General features: G+C 41.1%; 1 protein-coding gene across 1 annotated transcript in view; it reads left to right on the top strand.

Moving 5' to 3' along the window:
• The first annotated feature begins 11,099 nt into the window (after positions 1 to 11,099).
• LOC109914612 (DEAH (Asp-Glu-Ala-His) box polypeptide 36) overlaps positions 11,100 to 25,401 on the top strand; it is a 48,218-nt gene continuing 33,916 nt past the window's right edge. The window contains exons 1-4 of the mRNA XM_048604510.1: positions 11,100 to 11,418; positions 14,072 to 14,199; positions 18,509 to 18,671; positions 20,189 to 20,227. Of these exons, the coding sequence (XP_048460467.1) occupies positions 11,230 to 11,418; positions 14,072 to 14,199; positions 18,509 to 18,671; positions 20,189 to 20,227 (519 nt within the window). The 5' untranslated portion in view covers positions 11,100 to 11,229. The remainder of the gene's footprint in view (positions 11,419 to 14,071; positions 14,200 to 18,508; positions 18,672 to 20,188; positions 20,228 to 25,401) is intronic.

Genomic DNA, 25,401 nt, shown 5'->3' with positions numbered 1-25,401 from the left:
CCAGAAGGGCTCAAGTTCACCTGCCCCAGACATGTGTCATAACCTGTCTGAATAGACTGATTAAAAATGTCCATTACCAACAGCAGGAGATGCCCAAATTATGAATGAAGCCAAACAACTTAGCTGCATGGGCTGATGATGGGGGAAAATCTCAGTTTGTATGTTTCCTGGGTCCATTGGAGGTCCACCTTTAACATTCCTTTTGAATTTGACCTATCACCTTCCCTCAGCTCTCTTACTGAGACACCAATCGTGGACTTACCCGAGCTCCTTAGCCTGATGGGATGGCTTGTGTATCCAGTAGTGACCACCACTCCTATCTGCCCAACAATTTGATTGACTTGCAGGTACCTAAGGTTTCTCCTGAGAAAGGAACAAAAATCTCTTCTTCAAGTATTAAATTGCTGAGGGGCTGTCATTGAGATCATTGGCGAACTCCTCCAACTGACATTTTAGCTGGAAGAGAGAAGAGAATCACATGAAGAGTGAGGTCTTAAATAGGACCTTAAAAAAAACTATATTTGATAGCCTATATACAGATGTAAATACACTAATGTCACTTTAAGCAAGAAGTTCAACAACCTGATGGATATAAGGGAGTAAGCAGCCTCTGGAATAGTATATATGCATTTGCCCACAGCTCAGAGATATTCCAGGTTGATGTCTCAATATGCTGTAGCAGCTTTATCTTGGAGCCCAAACTAAAGCAACAGTTGGTCAATTCTCTTTTGAAGGACTTTATTGAAACTGCTTCCAACATAACATCAGGCACAGCATTCCAGATTGTAACCATATGCTGTGTAGCAAACATTTTTCCTCATGACACTGCTATATTTCTATGCCAATCACCTTAAACCAGTGTCCTCTGTTTCTGGATGCTTCAGGAATAGGTTCTCTCTGTTTACTTTGTACAGATCTCCCATTATTTTACACCCGACTTTGAATTCTTCTCTTCTACAGGGAGAACAGCCCAATTTATCCACTATATCTATGCAATTGAGGTTCCTGAGCCTCAAAATCATTCTCATCAAACTTTTCTGCACCCTGTCTAAAACCTTCATATCCTCCCTAAAGTGGAATGCACAGAACTGTGCATTGTTATGGGGATAAGACCAATCTCAGGTTTTTGGGCTTCAAGGAAGCAAATACTTTATTCAAGCATATGCAAGGGAGCTAATGACTGTCAACTGACAGCCTCATTCAACTATTCAAAGTTTGCAAAACATATTTATCATATTCAAGTTCCTGTCCCCACATAACATAGTTCCAGAATTTCGCAACTCATCAGCAACCTGGCACAACTTATGGTTTTGTGTAGCAATCTGGGACATTCTTTTACATATAGAATATTTACTAAAAAATCACTGACCTTCAAGTGAATTGGGGGCAGAGTTGAGTGTAGTGGCCATCATTAAAGAGAAGGTGCTGGGGAACATGAAAGGTCTGAAGGTAGATAAATCATCCAGACCATTTGGACTACATCCCAGACTTTTGAAGGGGATAGCTAAGGAGTTCATAAAGGCATTGGTGGTGATCTTGCAGGAACCACCGGAGTCAGGGAGAGTCCCAGAGGACTGGAAAATGGCTAGTGTAACACCCCTGTTTAAGGAGGGAAAGAGAAGGCAGGAAACTATAGGCTGGTTAGCCTGACCTCAGTCATTGGCACAATTTTAGAGTCCATTATTAAGGATGCGACTGTGGAGTCCTTGGAAGTGTATGGTAAAATAGGGCTGCATCAGCATGGGTTCGTCAAGGGGAAGTCATGCCTGACAAATCTGTTGGAATTCTTTGAAAAGGTAACAAACAAGTTAGACAAAGGAGAGCCAGAGGATGTGTTCAATTTGGATTTCCAGAAGGCCTTTAACAAAGTGTCGTACAGGAGGCTGCTAAATAAGAATAAGAGCCCTTGATGTTCGGGCCAAGATATGACATGGATACAATGTTGGCTGACTGGCACAAGGCAGAGTGTGGGGATAAAGGGACCTTTTTCAGTCCTGCAGCCAGTGACTAGTGGAGTTCTGCAGGGGTTAGTAGGAACCACTACTATTCATGTTATACATTAAATATCTGGACAAAAGAACTGAGTGCTTTGTTGCTCAGTTTGCAGATGACACAAAGATAGCTGGAGGAGCAGTTAGTTTTGAGAAAGTGGGAGGCTGCAGAAGTTCTTGGACAGGCTAGGAGAGTGGGCAAGGAAGTGGCAGATGGAATACAATGTGAGAAAGTGTAAGGTTATGCACTTTGGTAGGAAGAATAGAGGCATAGGCTATTTTCTAAACAGGAAAGGCTTCAGAAATTTGAAGTGCAAAGGAAGTTAAGAGTCTTAGTTCATCATTCTCTTAAGGTTAACATACAGCTTCGGTAAGGCAGTTGTGAAGGCAAATGCAATGTTAGCTTTCATTTTGATTTTTTTTAGTTCAGTCACAGGATGAGGATCTCGCTACCAAGGTAGCATTTAATGCCCATCCCTAATTGCCCAGAAGGCGGTTAAGAGTCAACCACATTGCTGTGGGTCTGGATTCGCTCATAGGCCAGACAGATAAGGTTTGCAGTTTCCTTCCCTAAAGGACATTAGTGAACCAGATGTGTTCTTCCTGACAATCAACAATGGATTCATGGAAAACATTAGGCTCTTAATTCCAGATTGCTTTTCATTGAATTCAAATTCTACCATGGTGGTATTTGAATGTGGGTCTCCAGAACATTGTCTAGGTCTCTGGATTAACAACACTGCAATAATACCAATAGGCCAAAGCCTCCCTATTCGGCTTGAGTGCAAGAGCAGTGATGTACTGCTGAACCTGTATAAGATTCTGGTCACACTGGAATATAGTGAGCAATTTTCGGCCCTAATCTAAGGAAGGAGGTATTGGCCTTAGAGGAGGTTTACAAGAATGAATCCCGGGATGAAGGGCATGTCAAATGAGGAGTGGTTGAGGACTCTAAGTCTGTTCTCAATGAAATTTATCAGAATGAGGGGGGTCTGATTGAAACTTATAGAATACTGAGAGGCTTGGAGACATTGGATGTGGAGAACATGTTTGCACTAGTAGATGTGACTAGGACCTGAGGGCACAGCCTCAAAGTTAAAGGAGGACCCTATAGAACTGAGATGAAAAGGAATTTCTTCAGACAGAGTGCTATTAATCTGTGGAACTCATTGCCGTACAGAGTTGTTCAGGCTAATATTGAGTGTATTTAAGACAGAGATAGATAGGTTCCTGTCTGGTAAGGAGAACAAGAGTTACAGAGAGAAAGCAGAAGGATGGGGTTGAGAAACATATTGCCATGATCGCATGGCGGAGCATGCACAATGGGCCAAATGGCTTAATTCTGCTCCTATATCTTATGGTCTTATAGACCCCTATTGGACTCTTATAATACACTACTACAGCTGAGTCTGAACCAGTGTTTCATAAAAGTTTACCAGAACCTCCTTGTGTTTGCATCGTGCTCCTGTCACTAAAACCCAAGATCCCATATGTCTCACTAACCACTTTTTCAGTTTTGGTTTTGCAAGGTAAAATCAACTACTATGCCTCTTCATGATTGTTCTTCAGTGACCATTTGTACATTTAGATTGAAATATTGGTGAGTTGCTGACACTCATGGAATAATGCTTCAGCATGAGTTAAGGCCTTCAAGAGTGACTTGATAGGGCAAAGACATGGAACTCAAACATTGTAGCTTAGAAATATTGAAATTTCTTCACAAAAGAGACCAAAGTGCATCCAATATACTGTTCACAACCTTAATTCACAAATGTGTGTACAATAAGAACACAAACATGGGGAGGCAATAGCTTAGTGATATTATCACTGGACTGTTATTCCAGAGACCCAGATAATGTTCTGGGGACCTGACTTTGAATCCCACCATGGCAGATGGTGGAATTTAAATTCAACAAAAATATTTGGATTATGAATTCATTGTCAATTGTTGGGGAAAAGTCTATCTGGAAAAGTCTATCTGGTTCACTAATGAAGTTTAGGGAAGGAAACTGCCATCCTTATCTGGTCTAGCCTACTTGTGACTCCAGAGCCACAGCAATGTGGCTGACTCTGAATTGCCCCATGGGCAATAAATGCTGCCTAGCCAGTGATGCACATGTCCCTTTAATGAATAAAAAGAGAAGTATGCTATGATCTCAGATCAGGCCACCAAATTTACGTTAAAACCTAGCTAGGGTCTAATAAGCTTTCTTTAAAAATGTAAACAAAGTGTGAGGAGATCTATGGGATTTGTTAACAAAATAAAGACACAAGATTCCCCAATTCTGAACAAAGAACAATAAAATTTGGCATACAATGTTAGAATAGTTCTACAATTTACACTACACATATAACTCATTTTTAACACCCAGAACTAATATGTAGTAAGTATAAGTAATACGTGGATTTCATCACACAAACAAGACAATGTGAAACTGATGACAGCGGTCACATATGATGGAATTTCTGAGAAGAAAGGATGGATTAACTGTTCTGGAAAGTGGTTTTACAAAGATCAATATTCTGTACAATAGTTTGAAAATAAAAGTGTTTATTGGCTTTCCAGAGAATGAAACACAATTCACACTGAGGTAAGTCAGTGACAGAGCTGCTGTGTCCTCACAGTACACTGTTCAGTATTGTATACAAGACAGCTCAGCAGTACCTTCTCCAGAGTGATTGGGAATGGGCAATAAACACTGCCCTAGCCAACGGTGCCCACATTCCACAAAAGAGTAATTTTTAAAAAAGAAATTCTAAATAGTGCAGGACCAAAATCCAACACCCAAACCTCATGGTAGGCAGAATCCATGAGGTCTGATCAACAAAACATAGTATCCATGATGGTAGAGTACTTCCTAGTGTCATCGCAAGCTGTGTGATAGTTACTTTAATTGAACTCTTTAGAAATGATATAAGATACCTCTGAGCAAGTGGGAATTGAACCTGGTCCTTCAGGAGGGATACATTCACCATGCCACAGGAGGCCCAGACCAGCATGCTACATTAATGGAGCTGTTGATGAATCAGAGCAAGCAATGTTTGTCATTTACTCAATACCAGATGCAGACATGGGATGAAGTAAACGCAGTCACGGGGAGTTTTAGGAACCAAAGGTCTAAAATCACCTTTGTCTTCCCAAATATTTACCATAAACATTTACGATATGTCATGGCTCAGATACTGTTTCCCAAAATGTTATTGTCTGGAAAGAAATGACTAAATTTGCTTTTGAATAGATAATCACAAACTGCTTTAATCTATTCCAGAGGGAGTCTTCCACTGATCAACCGTTCTGTCAGTGAAATATTGCTTCCATAAATTAGTTTTGAATGTACCCATTGAAAGGTCTTTTCTGATTCCACCATTGTGAACAAGATGAAACAGCTTGTTATGATCTACAATATCTGTCTAGTCTCGTCAACATCCTAAAAGCAGCAACCATATCAGCTCCCACCCCACTTTTTTCCAGTGAAAATGTGACAAATTGCATAATCGCTCCTCATTATCCAACAAATGAATAATTCTAGATGCTCACTTCTGAATTTGCTCAATAATTGTAATATACTTTTCCAGACTGTGGTGATCTATACAAAGGGCAGTCACACGAGTTAGTTTAATATTGACAGGCTTGCCTCATTAGGTCAGCTTAACATTGATCTTTTATCATATTCTGATCTTGATATCTTGGAAAAGGAGGCATGGGATTCAAGGAAAGTTTGCTGTCTGGATACAAAACTGGCTGTCCAATAGAAGACAGAAGGTGGTAGTAGATGGAAAGTATTCAGCCTGGAGCTCAGTGACCAGTGGTGTTCCGCAGGGATCTGTTCTGGGACCTCTGTTCTTTGTGATCTTTATAAATGACTTGGATGAGGAAGTAGAAGGATGGGTTAGGAAGTTTGCTGATGACACAAAGGTTGGTGGATTGTGGACAGCGTGGAGGGCTGTTGTAGGTTTCAACAGGACATTGACAGGATGCAGAGCTGGGCAAAGAAGTGGCAGATGGAATTCAACCCAGAAAAGTGTGAAGTGATTCATTTTGGAAGGTCGAATTTGAATGCAGAGTGCAGGGTTAATGGCAGGATTCTCGGCAGTGTGGAGGAACAGAGGGATCTTGGGGACCATATTCATAGATCCCTCAAAGTTACTACCCAAGTTGATAGGGTTGTAAAGAAGGCGTATGGTGTGTTGGCTTTCCTTGACAGGGGAATTGAGTTTAAGAGCCATGAGGTTATGCTGCAGCTCTATAAAACTCTTGTTAGACCACACTTGGAATACTGTGTTCAGTTCTGGTCACCTCATTATAGGAAAGATGTGGAAGCTTTAGAAGAGGGTGCAGAGGAGATTTACCAAGATGCTGCCTGGACTGGAGGGAAGGTCTTATGAGGAAAGGTTGAGGGAGCTAGGGCTTTTTTCATTGGAGCGAAGAAGGATGAGAAGTGACTTGATAGAGGTATACAAGATGATGAGAGGCATAGAGTGGATAGTCAGAGACTTTTTCCCAGGACGGAAATGACTGTTATGAGGGGGCATAATTTTAAGGTGATTGGAGGAAGGTATAGGGGAGATGTCAGAGGTCGGTTCTTCACACAGAGAATGGTAGGCGTGTGGAATGCGCTGCCAGCAGAGGTAGTGGAGTCAGATACTTTAGAGACTTTTAAGCGACTCTTGGATAGGCACATGGAGGATAGTAAAATGTAGGGTGTGCAGGGTAGATTGATCTTAGTAGGATAATAGGTCGGCACAACATCGTGGGCCGAAGGGCCTGTACTGTTCTATGTTCTATGTCTCTAACTTAATCTGCGTGGGTTTCCTCCGGGTGCTCCAGTTTCCTTCCACAGTCCAAACATGTGCAAGCTAGGTGGATTGGCCATCCTAAATTTCCCTTGGTGTCCAGGGATGTGTAGATTAGGTGGGTTATGAGGGATAGGTCTGGGTGGGATGCTCTGAGGGGCGGCGTGGACTTGTTGGACTGAAGGGCCTGTTTCCACACTGTAAGGATTCTACGATCTATGAACCTAAAGGGGCAGCAACAAAATGAACTATGAGGATTTATCATTAAAAGTGGGTGGACAGGTAAAATATAATGAAAAGGGCATATAAAATGTTGACCTTTATGTCAAGAGGACTGAAATATGAAAGGTGTAGAAGTTATAACATAAATCTTTGATTAGATTGTATCTGGAGTAACTGTGTCCAGTCCTGGGCTCTGCACTTTCGGAAAAATATACAGTCATAGCCTTGGAGAGTGTACAGCACAAATTTACCAGATTGGTAATGGTGGTAAAAGAGTCAAAAGGTGTCAGAACAGGTTGGGTTGACGAGGCTTCTATTCCCTTAAATTTAGAGGATTAACTGGTGATCTAATTGAAGGTTTCAAGATGATTATAGGATATTTTTAGGGTCTGATTTTCTTTGTTGGAGGAGTCCAGGACAAGGCAGCATAACCTGAAAATCAAAACTCACATCTTCATGGGATGTTGCTAGGATGTATTTATTTTTAAAAAGGATAGTGAAAGTTTGAGAATTCATGCCCAGAAAGCTGCTGATGTTGGGGATTAATTGACACTTCCAAAATTGAGAATGATTGACTATTGTTAAACAGTCAGAGAGTTACAAGGTCAAGATGGATTTAAGATACGAATAAGGCATAATCCCATGTGTTGGAAGTAAGATAAACAATGTTTTTAGAAAGATTTAGTCAGTCTTAGTGACTGGACAAGAACATGGCAGATGGAATGTAATGTGGAAAATGCAAGGTTGTCCCCTCTAGTAGGAGGAACCAAAGATGCAAATAAATGCTTGGTAGCGCAGTACTTAAATGTTGCTAAAGAGAGTCCAGATGCCATTTCTGAAGAAGGTCCAGACACGAAACGTGTCCTCTGATGCTGTTGGCCTGCTGAATTCATTCAGCTCTACACCTTGTTATCTCAGATTCTCCAGCATTGGCAGTTTCCACTATCTCCAAATGTTGAAATTTTTCATCATGCACTTGTCAGAACTAGGATGCAGAAAACAGATTTGAAAAAGATTTTGTACAGAATTAGAAAAGTGTGTTGATTGATTGGACCATAATTGGTATGGCGATGCAGCAAGGACAGTTAACTGTCAATCTTAAATACCAGACAAGGGACATAGATTCTGATTGGTTTGGATGTTGTCATTGGAATATAGCGATATTTGGCTGTGTTCATGACCCTGTGCAACGTATGTACATAGCCCTGTTTCAAATGCATCATACTGAGTCCAGATTATTTAATAAATGATTTCCAACTTCATAATCACATCTAAAGGTACATATACTTTTCCATGGCTTGCAGACACAAGCTGGTTGCGCGCTAAGTGGCATACAAATAATTAATGGGATGTATTGTTTGATATAGCCCAGCAGTTGTTGGGACGTGCAGCCTACATACGTGACATCACACTGGCATTAGAACTCAAATATCTTATTTCTCATGTGTGTGGAAGGCAAAATGTCATTTTGGCTTAATGGCAGCATCCATTTAATGGAGAACGAAATTCACGTGGCTTTACTTCATGCATGAGATAGGTAGCTTCACCCATTGTTCAAATTTTTGAGACACTTTCCCCTTCCAAGGTAATCTGAGGTAAACTATGAATGGTTCAGGGCCAAAAGTGATGGATGGAATGCCTTTTCATATGTTTCAGCAATATCTGAAATGATCATTTGATCAGGGTATGCATTATCATGCAAACTATTTTTGATATGACGGGAAGGTGACGGTCAAGTGGTATTAATGCTGAACTGTTCATCCGAAGACCCAAGTAATGTTCTGGGGACCTGGGTTTGAATCCTGCCAAGGCTGATGGGAGATTTTGAATCCAATAAATATCTGGAATTAAATGTTGAATGATGAACAAAAATTGATTGTTGGGAAAAACCCATCTAGTTCCTTTACGTCCTTTAGGGACGGAAGCTGCCATCCTTACCTGGTGTGGCTTCTGTGTGACTCCAGACCCACAGCAATATTATTGACTCTCAACTGCTCACTGGGTAATCCGGACTGGGCAATAAATGTTGATGCCCACATCCCATGAATAAAAAAAATACCCTAACTCAATGTCAAGCTTTCACGTTGAAAAGATGGCTAGGGCCCATTTCACACAGTTGCCAATAAGATTGATGTTGTGTGCAAGGGACTGTAGGAATTCCATGTGTATATTGACCAGTGAATGCAGATCTTTGGTAGACACATCAAGGAAGGAGAGCTCACTTGATTGCTCCAGTGCAATGATAAATTTGAGTACAGCGTGGAGTTTATTAAGCTCTGTAAAGAAATGCATTGAAATGCTGCATAAGTATGAAAGGGATAGGGGCTTAGTGCTCTTCTCATGATAAACAATGAAAATGTTAACGAGAGCTGGGCATAAATGGGGATCTCATGTCAATGCTATCTATTTGGGCATACATGGTGTCCTTAGAACTGAACTAACTGCAGGAGTTGCTAAGTTCATGTGTTCGATAAACTCAGAGTCAGGCATAGATGGTACATTAAGTTTGCCATGATATAGTGACATAGTGCAGATGTCAAAGGTTTCTTTGAATGGCATGCTGATAAATAAGCTGCAACGTTAAAAGAGCACATGGACATTTAAGATCATCAACCAAGCCTACAAAGTGATGGACGTGCTAGAAGCTAGTTACGAAAGTATGTGAAGAACCCTGTTTTCTTAGCCAAAGGAATTTGTACAAATTGCACCTTTTTCAACAAAAAGTTTTGTGGAGACAGCCAAACTCTGCTACATTCCCACAGCAAAGCCCTGACCAATCAGAATCTACCTGTCTGGTTAAGATTCTCAGTTAATTGTTCTTGCTGCATCTTGATGTCAATGATAGCCCAAACATTTAGCACTCTCTTACCATTCTGTAGAAAATGGTGCCTCTGGTAAAAACCACAAAGTCTGAATAAGAGATGGAAAGATCTGCAGATGCTGGAGTCAGAGACAACATAATGTGAAGCTGGAGGGACACAACAGGCCAGGCAGTATCAGAGGAGCAAGAAAGTTGACGTTTCGGGTCAGGACTCTTCTTCAGAAATGGGGAGGGGGAAGGGATCTGGGAAATAGAGGGAGGAGGGGTGGGGCTGGGGTAGGTAGGTGGGATGGTGATAGGTGAGTGCAGGTAGGGAGTGGTGGGGATTGGTCAGTGAGGTGTGAGGGGCGGATAGGTGGGAGAGAAGATAGACAGGTTTTGTCAGGTCAAGGAGGTGGGTCTGAGACAGGGGGTGGGGACATAGGGCTGTAGGCTCCTGAGGTGGAATATGAGGTGATGCTCCTCCAGTTTGGGGGTTGTGTCATTGTGACACTGGAGGAGGCCCAGGACGCACATGTCACCGAGAGAGTGGGAGTGGGAGTGGGAGTGGGAGGGGGACTCAGCCTCTTCATTTCCAACTCCTGTCGTGACATTGATCGCCTCGATCTCTCTACCCCTCTCACTCACTTCAACCGCTCCACGACTAAATGCGCAACCCTCCATTCCCTCCGCTCCAACCTTAACTTCACCATCAAACCTGCGAATAAGGGCGGGGCATAGTGGTATGGCGCACTGACCTTTACATGGGGTGAAATGTCCTTAAGGGTATTATTGTGGGGGTGGTTCCTGTTGGGATGAATGGCCTGGAGAGTATAATTCTGAGGGATGGTTCCTGTTGGGGGGAATGGCCTTGAGAGTATAATTCTGGAAAAGTGGTTGCTGTTGGGAGGAATGGACTTGAGGGTATAATGCTGGGGGTGTGGTTCCTGTTGGGAGGATTGGCCTTGAGGGTATAATGCTGGGGGTGTGGTTCCTGTTGGGAGGAATGGCCTTGAGGGTATAATGCTGGGGGTGTGGTTCCTGTTGGGAGGAATGGCCCTGAGGATATAATGCTGGGGGTGTGGTTCCTGTTGGGAGGAATGGCCCTGAGGGTATAATGCTGGGGGTGTGGTTCCTGTTGGGAGGAATGGCCTTGAGGGTATAATGTTGGGGGTGTGGTTCCTGTTGGGAGGAATGGCCTTGAGGGTATTATTCTGGGGATTATGGGGGGGTTCCCGTTGGATACAGTGCCTGTGGGTATGACGTTAGGCGGGCAGGCCAGAACCCTTTGTGACGTCAGTAACCGGCGACAGCCGCTTGTGATGCCATCAGGCCGCGCCGTGGGGGTTTCTCTCCCGGTTCCCGGTGGTTGGCAGTTATTCGGGTTCCCGGCTCTGGGCGCGTTTCGCTGCCGGCAAGACCATGAGTTCGGGTTACCGGAGGGACTGGAGGGGCGGCAGCGGAGGAGGAGGGTCGTCCTCGGCAGGATGGGAAAACTCGGCGGGCGGCAGAGGCCGGGGCCGGCATCCCGCGCACCTGAAAGGCAAAGACATCGGCCTGTGGTACGCCAAGCGGCAGGGCCAGAAGAGCAAGGAGCAGGAGCGGAGTGAGGTGAGAGCGGGCCGGGCCATACCGGTCCGCCATACTCCCCTTCAACTCCATCTCGCCCTGCCCCATCCCTGACCCATTGTGCCCCCATCCCCGACCCACTCTGCCCTCCCCCATTCCCTCATCCCCAGTCCACTCACCCCCGCAACACCCAATCCATTTATCGCCCCCAAACTTATCCCACTCATCTCTTCACTCCTCAACCCACTTAAACACCACCCCCCCAACTCACATCACCCACACACCCAACTCCCTCCATGAGCCATCCCCATCTATACCTACTCACTCCCTATCCACACTTTCACCCTCCCCCACCAACATCCAGCTCTTCCCACCCCCCCCATCCTGCTTCCATCCTTCTGCTTCCCCTCTCCCAAATCTAACCCTCTCTCAACCCCTCTTGCCTCCACACATCTCGCTTCACCCCAACCCCAACCCACACCTTGTCTCCAGACCCCTCATTAAGAGGTAAAGTATGTAACACAGCATCAATGAGGAAAAGGACTGCTCCCCCGTTACATTGTTACCAATTTTGTGAGAGGAAAGGAAGAGAATTGGCATTGATATTTTCATGAGCCGAGTTCAAAGGCCTGAAACCAATTATTTTTGAGCTGTTATCACTCATGTAAGGAAGCGAGGCAATCAGTTTGTGAAAGTTTGCCATGTACAATATGATAAATTACCTAACAGATCGATCTTAATGGGAAAATGTTGATCAGGACAGTGAGACTTTCCTCCCCTACTTTGTCTAGTTACAATGGGATCGTTTACATTTGTTTGAGATGGGGGATGTGTCCTGGGTTTATCCAGTCATTTGGAAGATCTCTGTCTGAAACCAGAATTTTATGACAAAAACACAGACAGTATTCTTTGACAATTTTTAGAAAAGATTTCTCTTGTTGACCAACTGTATCTGTCACTGATTGCCTTTGAACTGTAGAAATATTATAATTCATTGCATTATGAAATTTAGGTGCTGAAGGAGGAGATTTAGCCTCTTGAACCCTCTTTGCAATTCATTATATTGTGACTGAGCTGTTCCCAACATCTGTTTGCCCGTCCATGCTCCATCAACCTTGACAACTTTGTCTAACAATATCTACTACACACCTGAACGATACAGTTGCTCCCCTGAATTCACAACCTTTTGTAGGAGTGTGTTCCACGTTTGTGCATTTGACCAAGTTTGGCATCAAAGAACTCTTGCTAAACTGGAGTACATGGGAATGAGAGGTGAAAACTCTCTCATGGCTGAAGTCATATGTGACACTTTGTTGTTGGCAGTCTGTCATCCTAGGACATCTGTGCAGGAGTTCCTGAGGGTAATGTCCCAAGCCAGATCATCTTCAGCTGCTTCATCAATGACCTTCTCTCCAACGTAACATTAGAAGCAGGTTGTTCGCTGATGATTGCATATTGCTCAGCACCATTTGTGACTCCTCAGATTTTGAAGCAATCTATGTCCAAATATGCCAAGATCTGGACAATATCCAAGCTTGGGCTGAAAAGTAGCAAGTAATATCCACGCCACACAAATTCCAGGCAATGACCATCAAGAATAAGACTATTTAACCATCGCCCCTTGACCTTCAATGGCATTGCCATCGACAGCACTCAAGAAACTTGACGTTATCCAGAACAAAGCTCGATTGACACTGCATCCACAAGCATTCAGTCATTCACCAATGCTTAGTAGCAGAAATTGACCAAAGCTTTATGGACAGCACCTTCCAAATCCATAACCACTTGCATCTAGAGGGATAAGGTTAGTAGGTGCATGGGAACATCAGCTGCAAGTTCCTGGCCAAGCCACTCACTATCCTGACTTGGAAATATATTGCTGATTTTTCAGTGTCGCTGTGTCAAAATTGTGGAATTCCTTCCCCAATACCATTGTGTGTCTACCTACAGCACAAAGACTTCAGTGGTTCAAGAAGCCAGCTCACTACCATTTGTTCAAGGGTAACAATGCGAGCAATAAATACTGGCCTGACCGGCAGCATCCACGCCTCACAAATGAATTTTTAACAAAAAAAAGTGACATCTTTTGTGTAAGGAAGTATTTCCTGATTTTGCACCTGAAAGGCCTAGCTGTAATTTTCAAAGTGTGTCTCTTTTTCCTCATTTTCTTCCACCTTTTCCGTACTTACCTCAACAAATAAAAGTCGCCACAGTCCCAGAGACTATTCTAACTCATTTGAAAGATCCGACTGTGGCAAGTTTGATCTGAGGGTCATCACACACACCGCAAGCAAGGGGTGAGGTTGAGAAGGCAGGGGGTTATGGTAATATCAACATCAAACTCATGCTGTTGGTGTCATTCTGCTTCAGAAACTAGCCATTCAGCCAACAGAGCTTACTGATCCCTGAACAAATATTTTATTCATCATTACTGTAGTTAGTGAGTTGATCATTTAGTTGAATTCTAAAACATAAGGAAAATACTGCTACAAGTCTTAAATTAGAACAAAAATGCTGCAGAAAAGTAGCCAGATGGCATCTATGGAGAGGAAAACACAATTGACATGTCAGATCAATGACCATTGCCAGGCCTGGCAATCTTAACAATTGTAATTATTCTTTGCATATTTAAGATACTTCAGTTTAAATGAGCTGACATGTTTTAAAATATTATTCTGCCCTTTCTGCCTTGTAGAGGGCAGTTGTGCAGATGGATGAAGCAAGAGAAGAGCACATCACCCGACTGCTGAATTCTGTCCAGACACGGAGTGATTACAAAGACCAGCGTGCCTCACTGTCAGCCGACTCTAGCAAGAACTGGAGGCAAGTTGGTCAGCTTTTGTTTTGGGAGCGTTTCTCTAAGAAACGCCCATTTTGCATTCACATCCTCTATTACGGTGCACATATTAGTGTAATGCATTTTTGAAAAAAAACAGTTACCTTATTGAGCAGTAAGCTACAGGTTTTTCTAGGAAGCTCATACTGAGATTAGTTAAAGACCAGCATGGCAGTCACACTCGAATCTAATGTAGCCTTTTCCCATGGTAATTCCTGGATTACTGTGGGGCTCCATGCATCCAATCTGGAGGGAATGCTGTGGGCAAGCCACTACTAAAATGAGGAATAAGAATGAAATCGGATGGGTTTCCTGCATCAATCCATGTACTGTATATGACAAAAGATTGGTCAGCACAGACGACTTTACAACGTCCTCCCCACTAACATCTGGGAACTTGTGTCAAAATTGGGAGAGCTATACCACAGATTTCTCAAGCAACAACCTGACAAAACATACTCACCGAATCAGCAACAATAAAAAGTAATGACTATTGGTTGGTAAGCCTAACATGTATCAGAGGGAAATTGTTAGAATCCATTAAGGAAACTATAACAGGTTGCGTAGAAAATCATACTATGCTCAGGCACAGTCACCATGGCTTTGTGAAAGGGAACTCGTGCTTAATAAATTGATTCAAGTTTTTAGAGAGAGTAACACAAAAGGTGATAGAGGGGAACCAGAAAATGTAGTGTACTTTGAATTCTCAAAACACATTTGATGAGGTTCCAAATCTATGGTTGTTGTGCAGTTAAGAGTGTAGGGAGGAATATGCTAGCATGGATGGAGGATTGGCTAGCAAACAGTAGAGGTTAATGGGGCTTTTTCTGGTTTGCAGTTGTAACTAGTGAAATAACAGGGATCAGTTTTGAAGCTTCAACAATTTCTGATCTATGCATCACTATAAAACAATAGAGGGAAGACTGATTGAGACCACAGCCAGATCAATTATGTTCTAAAAGTGCAATTTACTCGATGGGCTGAATGGCCTCTTTAATCCTGCTCCTAAATTCTATATTCCTATACCTCTCAGCTAAAGTCCCAAGTAGTACTATCCCAATCCCTGGTTAGGTCCTGCACCATTGGCCGGACAAACCCAGCAGGTCTGGCAGCACGCTGGGATACGGTAGAGAGGAAGTGATCTTGGGAATTCGATATTGATTCCAAGCCTCATGGTCAAGTCACATCAGGGCAAGGAAACCTTCTGTTGATCATCACCTCCTGCCTTCCCTGCTTGAGTGAGCATAGTAAAAGAACAGAAAAGACTCAGTGGGGTGTCTACAAAATCTTGCTTTCACGGTAAGGTTAGTCTCCACCTCGTTGCATCGCCCGACAACTGTGCTAAATGGGATTGATTCATAACACATCCAGCAGTGGGCATCATTATCTCCATAATTAGTAAGTTTATGGCCTAGGATTTTCCTCATTCCACTGTTACCATGCAACTCTTAACCTTATTCAATGAGGAATGCAGGAGAACATGCTAGAAGTAGTACCTAGATTACCTAAAAGTGAGGTATTAGATTGATGCAGCCACAACACAGAACTCCAGTATGCTAAGCTGTGGAAACAGCATGCTATAGACAAAGCTAAACTATCTAAAAGACTTTGTCTGATCAAATCTCTGCTTCATTATTAATGGAGATTGTGCACAAGTCGACCCTTGATTTTTGGCCAAAAATCCTTCATCCGCCTCAGTTCATTACTCACAAAAATAGTACCCATGAGTCCAAACTCAGTAAACCCCCTGCAGCAAGTCAAAGGCGGTGTGATATTTTCCAATGGCATGACCCTACCTTCCCCAAGCCCTGATCAGCATTGCAATCGCAGGCCCAAATAATGTCATTGTTCCCATTTCATGGGTTTGAGGAGGCTCCTTGAGGTAGGAGCATATGAGAGTGGGCTCAAGTTTAACGTGTCAGTTGGATTTTGGTGGTTGCGCTTCGTTGACAGGTCATTTTTTTTGCCTAATGCTCAATGAGTACAGTAAAAACTGATCCGGAACTGAGTACCATGCTCCGTGAAAGAGAGGAAACCTCATGCCCAGTTGAAAATTCATCACACTAGTTAAAGGAATATTTTCAGCTATTGTTCTTGAATGTTTGTACACATTTACCTAATTCATGAGGACACTAAACAAGTTTTTCCACACATCACATTATCTTTTATTTGAAAGTAAGTCCCTCAAATATTACCTGGGTAAAAGTTGATGCTAACTTTTTGCCAAAATGATCACCAAACTTCTTTTACGTTGGCACGAAAATATGTCCTATTCACAAGAAGGTCTACATTCAGTTCAGTTATGAATAGCTCATATTCTGTTTTTGATCATGAACAAAGTGATGAAAAGTGCCATTGACAATGTTGTCAAGTAGCACTGAGACACCAATAAACAGCTCACCTGTGCTCTGTTTGGATTTGGAAAAAATCACTCTGCTCCATATCTCATCTTATGTTTTGGTCCAAACATAAACAAAATGTTGCTATCAACATCCTGGGAGTTAGTGTTGACCAGAAACTGTTTACCACCTGTATGCAAACTGTGCTGATAGCGCAAATCAGAGGCTTGGAATTCTGCAGTGAGTAATCAATGACCTGACTCCATAAATCTTGATGACCATTACAGGCACAAGTCATAGTTAAGGGAATGCTCTTGATTTGTGTGGATGAGTGTCACTTGAACAGCACTCCAGAAGCTCAAACTTCATGTATGACAAAACTCTGCTTCAGCAACAATCCGTCCACCCCTGAAACATTGTCTCCCACTACCATTAGCACACAGTGGCTGCAATCTGTACCATTTGCAAGATGCACTACAGTAACTCATTAAGCGTTCTTCAGAAGCACCTTCCAAACTTGACCTCTACCACCATGAAGCACAAGGTCAGCAGACTTATAAGGTTAACACCGCTTCCTTCAGTGCTGGATTTGAATTTTGGAATTCCTGCCTTACAGCAATAAGGGGAATATTCTCCAGATCAACCACAGTTGTTCAAGAACCCTACTTTCATAAGGGCAGCTGGTGGGCATTAAATGGCGATCTTTCCAGTGAGGTCCACATTTGTGAATGATTTTATGTTTTTTTAAAAAATTGTAGGAACGTATAGAACAATTATTTAACTGTTTGTGCCCATATCTAGTCTTGTCAAAAGCTTTTAAATTTACTGTGTGATTGTTCTTGTTCCACCTTTTTATCTAGTTTAAATATTCACCCTCCTTTCCTGCTTACGATTTCCAGAAGGGTGCACGTGCCACTCCAAATTAATTGAAAGTATATTTTATGCAGTGCAGTGATAAATGACGTTTTGTCTTAACCTGACCTGTTAAAGTTGGGTGAATATAAACTTCTGTTCTATTAATCTTGACCTGAACACGGAGGGATAAAATGGGATTCACTGCAGGCCTGGCTGATAAGAGTTTGTAGACTATGCCCTCCTGGGAAGCAAGGCAGAATATATTTTAGCATCTATTGCATTTTGCCAATGAATCCTCAAGGAGAAGGTGGCTAATATTTGTGAAGGAATATGTAATGAAGGGAGTACCTGTTTTTGGACAGTTGAATAACAGTGAGCATTGTTGATTTTAGTTTTGGCAAAAACTAAGTTTTGTCAAGATGGAAGGCAAGTGCTGAAACTATGAAATTAAACAGCACGTGTTCAAAATACATATCGAAGTGGTTAACAAAAATGAAAAGTGTCTGCCTATGATGTTAACCTACCTTTTCAGGTACTGTTATACATGCCTTGCATTTCCAAATCACCCCACGATGTAGCTTATTAATGGCACTGTTTCCTCTGAGGCTGTTTGGATTTAGCACATATTTCAGCATGGCACACGGGTGCAAAGTAGTTTGAGAACTGCATTATTTGAATTGCTACTTTTTGGCTGAGAAGTTGGCGAGGGTACCCTGGTCCTATTTGTATGTTAAGGTGGATACAAAATATCCCATGGGAGAATTAAAAAAGGACGGAGTTTTGATGTCTTAATTAAGATTTAACCTTAACATCAATAAAGCAGATTATCTGCTTAGTTATCTCATTCACTTTTGTGGGACCTTGATGTTTGCAAATTGTTTAATGTAGGGAAACCTAAGCCAATGAAAAATATTTGATATTCCAGAGTACTTTACAATATATCCTAAGACTATGGAAAGCGCAGAAAAAATGTGCTACTTTATTTTTGTGCCAGCATCACCAAAGCAGATTAGCTGGTTTTCTAACTCACTGCTCACTCTAGCAAACTTCTGACAGGTTTCTGAATGTTATTTTTCCCCCCTCCCCTCCCCACCACCCACAGAAGTGCATGCCCCTCCTCATCAACCAACAAGGAAACTAAACCAGAGACCAGTGCTGACCTAGAGTATCTCTTCGAAACCATTACTCAGGATGTGTTTTTGGATGAGGAGCTAAAGGAAGAACTTATGAAGAAGACATCTAGCTTGAGATATCTTGATATGAAGGTAATGATGCTGGTGTTTTGATCAATCAAGATGATGGTATGTCACAAAGAATAAATGCTGAGAAACAGAATCAATCTATGGTCTAACCTGTGAAGCCCAACCCTTAATCGTTCGTAATTTGTATTTCTTTCCTATCCAAGTAAGTATCACTGATTTGTAACACATTCCATGCTACCTGTTTGATATTACATGTAGAATTACTAGCTGCTTGAAAGAGAATTTGGTATACTTTCTGGTGTAGTTGGTTAAATGCACTGTGCTTTCACCCTTGGACCTGGTTTTAAATTCATCCAAATTCATGAGCAAATGTTGTCTTTCGTCTGCTTGTAGGCATTCTATGTGAACTGAGCTCATGTAGGTTCCTTGGTTGTCATCCACGTCATAAAGCTGTACATAATTCAAAAGCTTCTTTCAGAGCGCAAAGAAGAATCTTATAGGAAATTGAGGAGATAAAAAGTCTCTCTAAGACAATTGAAAGGCAATTTTAAGAGGATCGTCATTGAGCTAGAGTTAGAATCACAATGTAACAAGAGTCCCTTTGGCCCATTGTGCCTGTACTGGTTCTTTAAAGGTATCCAATTAGTCTGACATCACCTGCTGTTTCTGTAGAGCCTGCCAGTGACTTCTTCATGAGTAATTGATCAATAGTACTTTGAAAAATTAGCTTCCAGCTGAAGAGAGAATTCATGTGACGTAGCCCGTTATGTTGTGTCTGTAGAAACATTTGACATAATGTACTATTATTTTAAATAGACAACCAGATGGTCTGAATGATGGGTAGTTTTCAGTAAGATTTATTTTCTTTTCAATGGTTATTTTTTAATATCTTTGAGAAGCTCTCCTGTAGGGGTTCCAGTTGGATCTGAATATATCTTTGTTAATGTCTCAAGAATCTCAAGAAGCTACATGTGCTACCAAGCTGATGTCTCCCACAGAAAATAGTGGGAAAATTGTACCATTCTGTCAACTTCTGGTTAGAGGAAAAAATTGACATTAATGAGTTGAAGAGTCTAAAACTGGACTGTTTAATTTTTCTTCGCAACAGAAACCTCAGTAACAGCTCTCACTTATATGGTTCCTTCAACATAGCCATAAGAAGTCTCAATATACTTCACAGCAATGATTTACCAAGAATAGGATTTGGTTCTGAACCACATTGCTTCGAAGAATGTGGAAGTTTTGGGAGGGAATTCCACAGTTTAAGGCCTAGGCAATGGTCATGAAGGAAATCTGTGATTAGCTAATGAATTGCTTTTATATTTCCAATACATCTCGTTTCTGGGTTTTAATTTTGTTTCTCTTGGTGCTAGGCACAGTCCAATCTTGAATCCAATCAGCCAAAGTAAAACATCACGTTGACATTATAAAAACTACATGCAGACAATTTATTGAACAGCTGTAGGCAAACCTGTGGAGCACTTTAGTCAGAATTGAACTGCCTTGATTTAGTTGTTTATATATGATGACAGTAATATTATAATTTCTTAATCTGTATTATTCTATTTTATTTTCTCCAGAGATTTCGGGAGAAACTTCCTTCTTATGGTATGAAGAAAGTAAGTAATTTATTTTTACATTAATTATCTTAAGTGGTCAGTTTGCTGTTGTATTTTTAGAGAATATGTGCTACATCCATAAAGTAAGCGCCACATCTGTGACTTTCCCCGGGAACCCTCTCAATCTGACTGTAGCACTGAGGTAACTTGGTTCCATAATGTTTATTTTTATATACCTCATAGAATTTTACAGTATGGAAGGAGGCTGTTTGGCCCATTGTGTTTGTACAGCTAGGCCCATTCTCCATAGCTCTCTCTGAATTTATCATTTTCAAATATATATCCAGGTCCAGCTCTTCTTCCTTTTTAAAACCCTTCTACGAAATATGTCTCCATTACTCTCCCATACCAACAAGTGGAAACAGAACATCCTTCTTTACCCCATCAAAATTGTTCATAATTTTGAAACTACAACAAAGCCACTTCTTAATCTTCTCTGCTCCAAGGAGAATGTTGGTCTGCTTTTTCCACTCTTTCAATGTATCTAAAATTATTCATTCCTGCTATTATTCTAGTAAAACTCCTTTTCACTCTTTCGGGCTTTGACATCCTTCCTTAAATAAGGCAGCCAGAATTGTTCCACATACTTGCAGTCAGTGTAAAGGTTATTAATCTGATGACAGTAACTTTGCTAATGATAAGCAATCGACTAGGATTATTTACATTTACAGACAGCCATCTTTATTAGAGCTAATCTCTCCCAGACATTTACAGGTGGGGAGACGGTCATATGGAAATTCGTAAGGAAGTTAGGGAAAAGAAAACCTATAGATGGAAGAGGTATTAGTTTTAGAAAACAAGAGGATGCCGAAATAATAAAGGAGAAATTTTGGAACTCAAGCAGTAATATAAAGCAATTAACATCCATTGTAATAAACTGGACATAGTAAAGCCAACTGCTGGAAGTTAAATGGAAGATTGATTGCGGTCATCGAATCTCCAAGGAATCTTCAGAAAGTGGGACATGAGAAAAGGAAATTGATGTTGAAACTAGCAGTAGTTTAAAGAATGTATTTTGTTTGAATTTGCTAAGAAGGGAGAAATAGTTCAGGGTAGTCATGAAAATTATTCTTCAAATATTGACAAGGAAAATCAGTTTTTTGGAGGGTCTGAGTATTTTATCTCAAAAAGGGGAGGTATTTCCTTTTCAAAACCAATGTTGCTGGAAAAGCCCAGCAGGTCTGGCGGTATCTGTGAAGGAAAAAACAGAGTTAACATTTTGGGTCCAGTGACTCTTCCTCAGAACATTTCCTTTTGCTTTGAATCAAGGTGGTAAACCATTAAAAATATTGAGACACACTTGAACAAGCCAGTCACTGATGACAGCTTTGGGTTTCTAGAGGGTTCAATGAAAGAAGAATATTAGTTGCTGGTATGCACAGAGATTACAAACCACACTATTGGTGAAATATTACTGGGAATTGTGAAGCGCATTCTAATAGAAGCAATTAGCTTTATTTTCAGAAATGACCTGGCAGATTCTAGGAAATTGGTCTCACCAAGGGTGACGGAAGAACCAGCTGTGATAAAAGAAACGGAAGTGCTATAAGAGCAATAGCCTGGATTGTTTTCGGACTCTGTGGCTAGATCTCAGGCCCATACACTCATTCTTTTCATGCTTTCTGTGAAGCAGGGAGATGTTTTGGAAATTTTGTTGTTGGATACATTTTTCAGAAATCTAACTGAAAAGGACAAAAGTAAAGGCCATGAGTGGGATGTATTTAGCCCATCTTCAGTAATAGAAATGCCATAAACTGATTCAGCATTGAAAGAGATGTACCAGAAATTGAATCAGAATCAAAATCTGAGTGTTATTACTTGAAAAGCAAAATATTAATGAGGAAATAAAGATCACTTCAAACACCAGCTGATGGGGAATGGACAGAGGATTGTCAAGTGGTAGTTGCATCTGAGTATTGCAGTTTATATGTGTAGGTTATGAAATTCCAAAGGCTGGATGCTTGGCTATTAGGAAAGCTCAGGCTAAAATATTGAAGCATTTTCATTGGCCAGGATTATGTAGAGACGTGGTAAGTTTGGGATTAAGACAATTTATATCTTTTGCTTATCACACAATTCCAAGATGCATTGGAAAGATGACATCAAATTTTGATCTTGATTAGAGTTCATTGTCAAGAATGTGCTAATGATCGGAATAAGTGATATGGAGGTGTCGGTGTTGGACTGCAGTGGATAAGGTCAGAAATCGCATGACACCAGGTTACAGTCCAACAGGTTCATCTGAAAACACAATAAGGGAATTCTTTTGTTATTGTTCTCCATTGTGGTTGCTCCTAATGAGTCCAGAGGATTAGTCCTTTGAACTACTCCATGGGCAGGAGGTGAGAAGAGTCACCTTTAAATTAAAGAAACATTCTTAAATCAGAGGCGCAGGAACTATGCTTCCAGCCAATGTTTTGAATTTGGGCAATTCTGGCCAAAGGGTGCAATTTGACTAAAAAGCATCAACAATGAAACCTAGAGCAGATAAAAAAGGCTAACGTTTGAAATTTTGTTGCTGCAACCAAGGTATTTGTGATTTTACCTTTCTTTGAAGGATCATTAAAAGCAAGTTAACAAATCAAAAAGAAATAATGTACTGGAGGAGAGCGAATCAGTGAGTGTAATATTAACTTGGTGAAAATGTATGATGACTGAACAAAGAAACCTTGGAATGCAGTTTCATAGTTCCTTGAAATTGAGTCACCAGTAGTTTGGATAGTGAGGAAGGCTTTTGGTATGCTTGCCCTTATTGGTCAGTGCATTGAGTTTAGGTGTTGGGAGGTCATATTGAAGCTGTACAGGACATTGTTTAGGCCATAATTGGAATACTGTGTGCAATTCTGGTCTCCCTGCTATATGAATGTAGTGAAACTTGAAAGGGTTCGGAAAAGGTCTACAAGGATGTTGCTAGGGTTGGTGGGTTTGAGCTATAGGGAGAAGCTGAATAGACTGGGGCAAATTTCTCTGGAGCACAGAGGCTGAAGGGTTACTTTATGGAAGTTCATAAAATCATGAGGGGCATGGATAGGGTAAATAGACAAGTCTTTTCCCTGGGGTTAGGTTTTCGACTCCCTATGCCTTCTAGTTTAAGGTGAGGAGAGAAAGATTTAAAAGGAACCTAAGGGGCAACTTTTTTTATGCAAAGGGTGGTGTGTGTTTGGAATGAGCTGCCAGAGGAAGTGGTGGAGGCTGGTACAATTCTGGATGGGACTAGATATCTGATCGGCATGGACGAGTTGGACCAAAGGGTCTATTTCTGTGCTGTATTTCTCTATGACAGAGGACGCGCTTATGGTTTGCTTTACAAAAGCATTAATGCAGTTACTTACGCAGGTTATTACAAAATTTTAAATCAATTTCTGTGAATAGGCCAGAACATAGTATCATGATGAACCATAATGTTACTAACGTGCAGGATGCGTTAACTGTGAGGCATCTTGATAGACTCAATCCAGAGGGGTTATTTCAAGTGAGAGAAAGGATTAAGTTCATAATGGACAACGATATTATTGAACAAAGTCAAAGTAACTGAAGATCAACTATTGTGATGGATCACAAAGATTGTGCAGCTTCTCGCAATATAAATATGGTACTAAAAATTAGCTCGTATTCAATTCATAAGACTGAAGGACTGCTTTGACCAAATTAGACGTGCATGAATGTCATAAAAATCAACTTAATAAAAGGATACTGGCAGTTCCGTTGACTAATAGAACCAGCAAAATATCGGCTTTTGTGACATTGGGTAGAGTAATTCAGGTGCCAAGTCATGCTGTTTGAAATGAAAACATACTGCAGTGTTCCAGCAATTAACAAGTAATGTTATTGAAGGATTACTTAACTGTTAGTTACATCAACAATTTGGCTGTTCATAACCAAACCTGGAAGGAACATTTACATCATTTGACTGAACTGTTTGGCTACAGAGAGCCAATTTGATTGCATGTCTGCTAAGAGTGCATTTGCCGAGGCAAAAGTGATTTATTTGGGCTACAGTGCGACAAGTAGCACCTAAGAAGGTTAAAGTACAGGCTATTTTGGATTTTCTTGTGCCTAAAACAAAATGCTCGATTTTTGTATAATGTTGGCATGAGTGGATTTTGTTGGAAGATTGTTTTGAACTTCAATGTTGTTGCATGTTTAACAAATTTATTGAAGATAGGTACAAAATTTGAATGGATGTAAGAGTGTCAGTATTTTTGAAACTTGAAAGCTGTACTGACAACCACACTGATTTTAACTGTGCTGAATTACGCAAAACCATTCAAACTGGCAGTTAATACCTGCGACACTGGGGCTGTTTGTTTGCAAGACAATGAGATGAGGATTGAATGGCCTGTTATTTGACTTTTGAATGAAATTGACGACGTGTAAGCAAAACTATTTCACAGCGGAGAATAAAGCATGAGCCATGTCTTGACTCTACATTGTTCATCACCCGTTGTGTGAAAGATTCCCTTATTTACACTGATCACAATCCTTTAATTTTCTTGGAAAAATTGGGGATAAGAACTTAAAATTATTCAGGTGGGGCTTAATTCTCCAACCATATAATTTGAAAGTTGCTCATGAAACTGGAAAAGAAAACTTTATAGGGGACACTTTATCAAAAGAACATATGAGGGATAGAATGATGTAATTTCCATAGACATGAGCAAAATATGGTTGCTGTGTAACTCCTTGCAAGTTTAATGTTACTGCTGTTAGTGTAACATGGAAGTAGTTTTTAAAGGTAGTTTTTGGTGAATAACAAAATATGCCTCTGAAAGATTCATTTTCATTTTTCTTTGGGGGGGTTGTAATGTAGGGTGTGACTTATTTATTTTAAGATCATCTATGTTAGAGATTGGGTTGTGAGGTAGTGGTATGTTGGTTTGGCCTGTGTCTATGAGGAGATTATGGATTAAACTTGTAAGTATTTCTGTAGCCATGACCATTTCTTTTAAAGCGCAGTATGAGGGAGAGGGTGCTAGTGAAGACTAATAAGGTTTTATTTTCATTGGGAGAGAGAATCAGGTCAGGTATTGCTCATTAGGCTTCAAATAGAAGATTCTGGATTTTTTTTGACTTGGGGAGGTAACACCCATAGTTTGAAGAAAGGGATTTCAGCTCAGATTTGTTTTAGATCATGACTAAAACTAGACAGTTGTGCCTGAAGAAGAGAGCTGGTT

Source organism: Rhincodon typus, chromosome 13 (genome assembly GCF_021869965.1).
Source record: "Rhincodon typus isolate 14 chromosome 13, sRhiTyp1.1, whole genome shotgun sequence".
Lineage (NCBI taxonomy): Eukaryota > Metazoa > Chordata > Chondrichthyes > Orectolobiformes > Rhincodontidae > Rhincodon > Rhincodon typus.
This window is presented reverse-complemented; position numbering and strand designations above follow the sequence as displayed.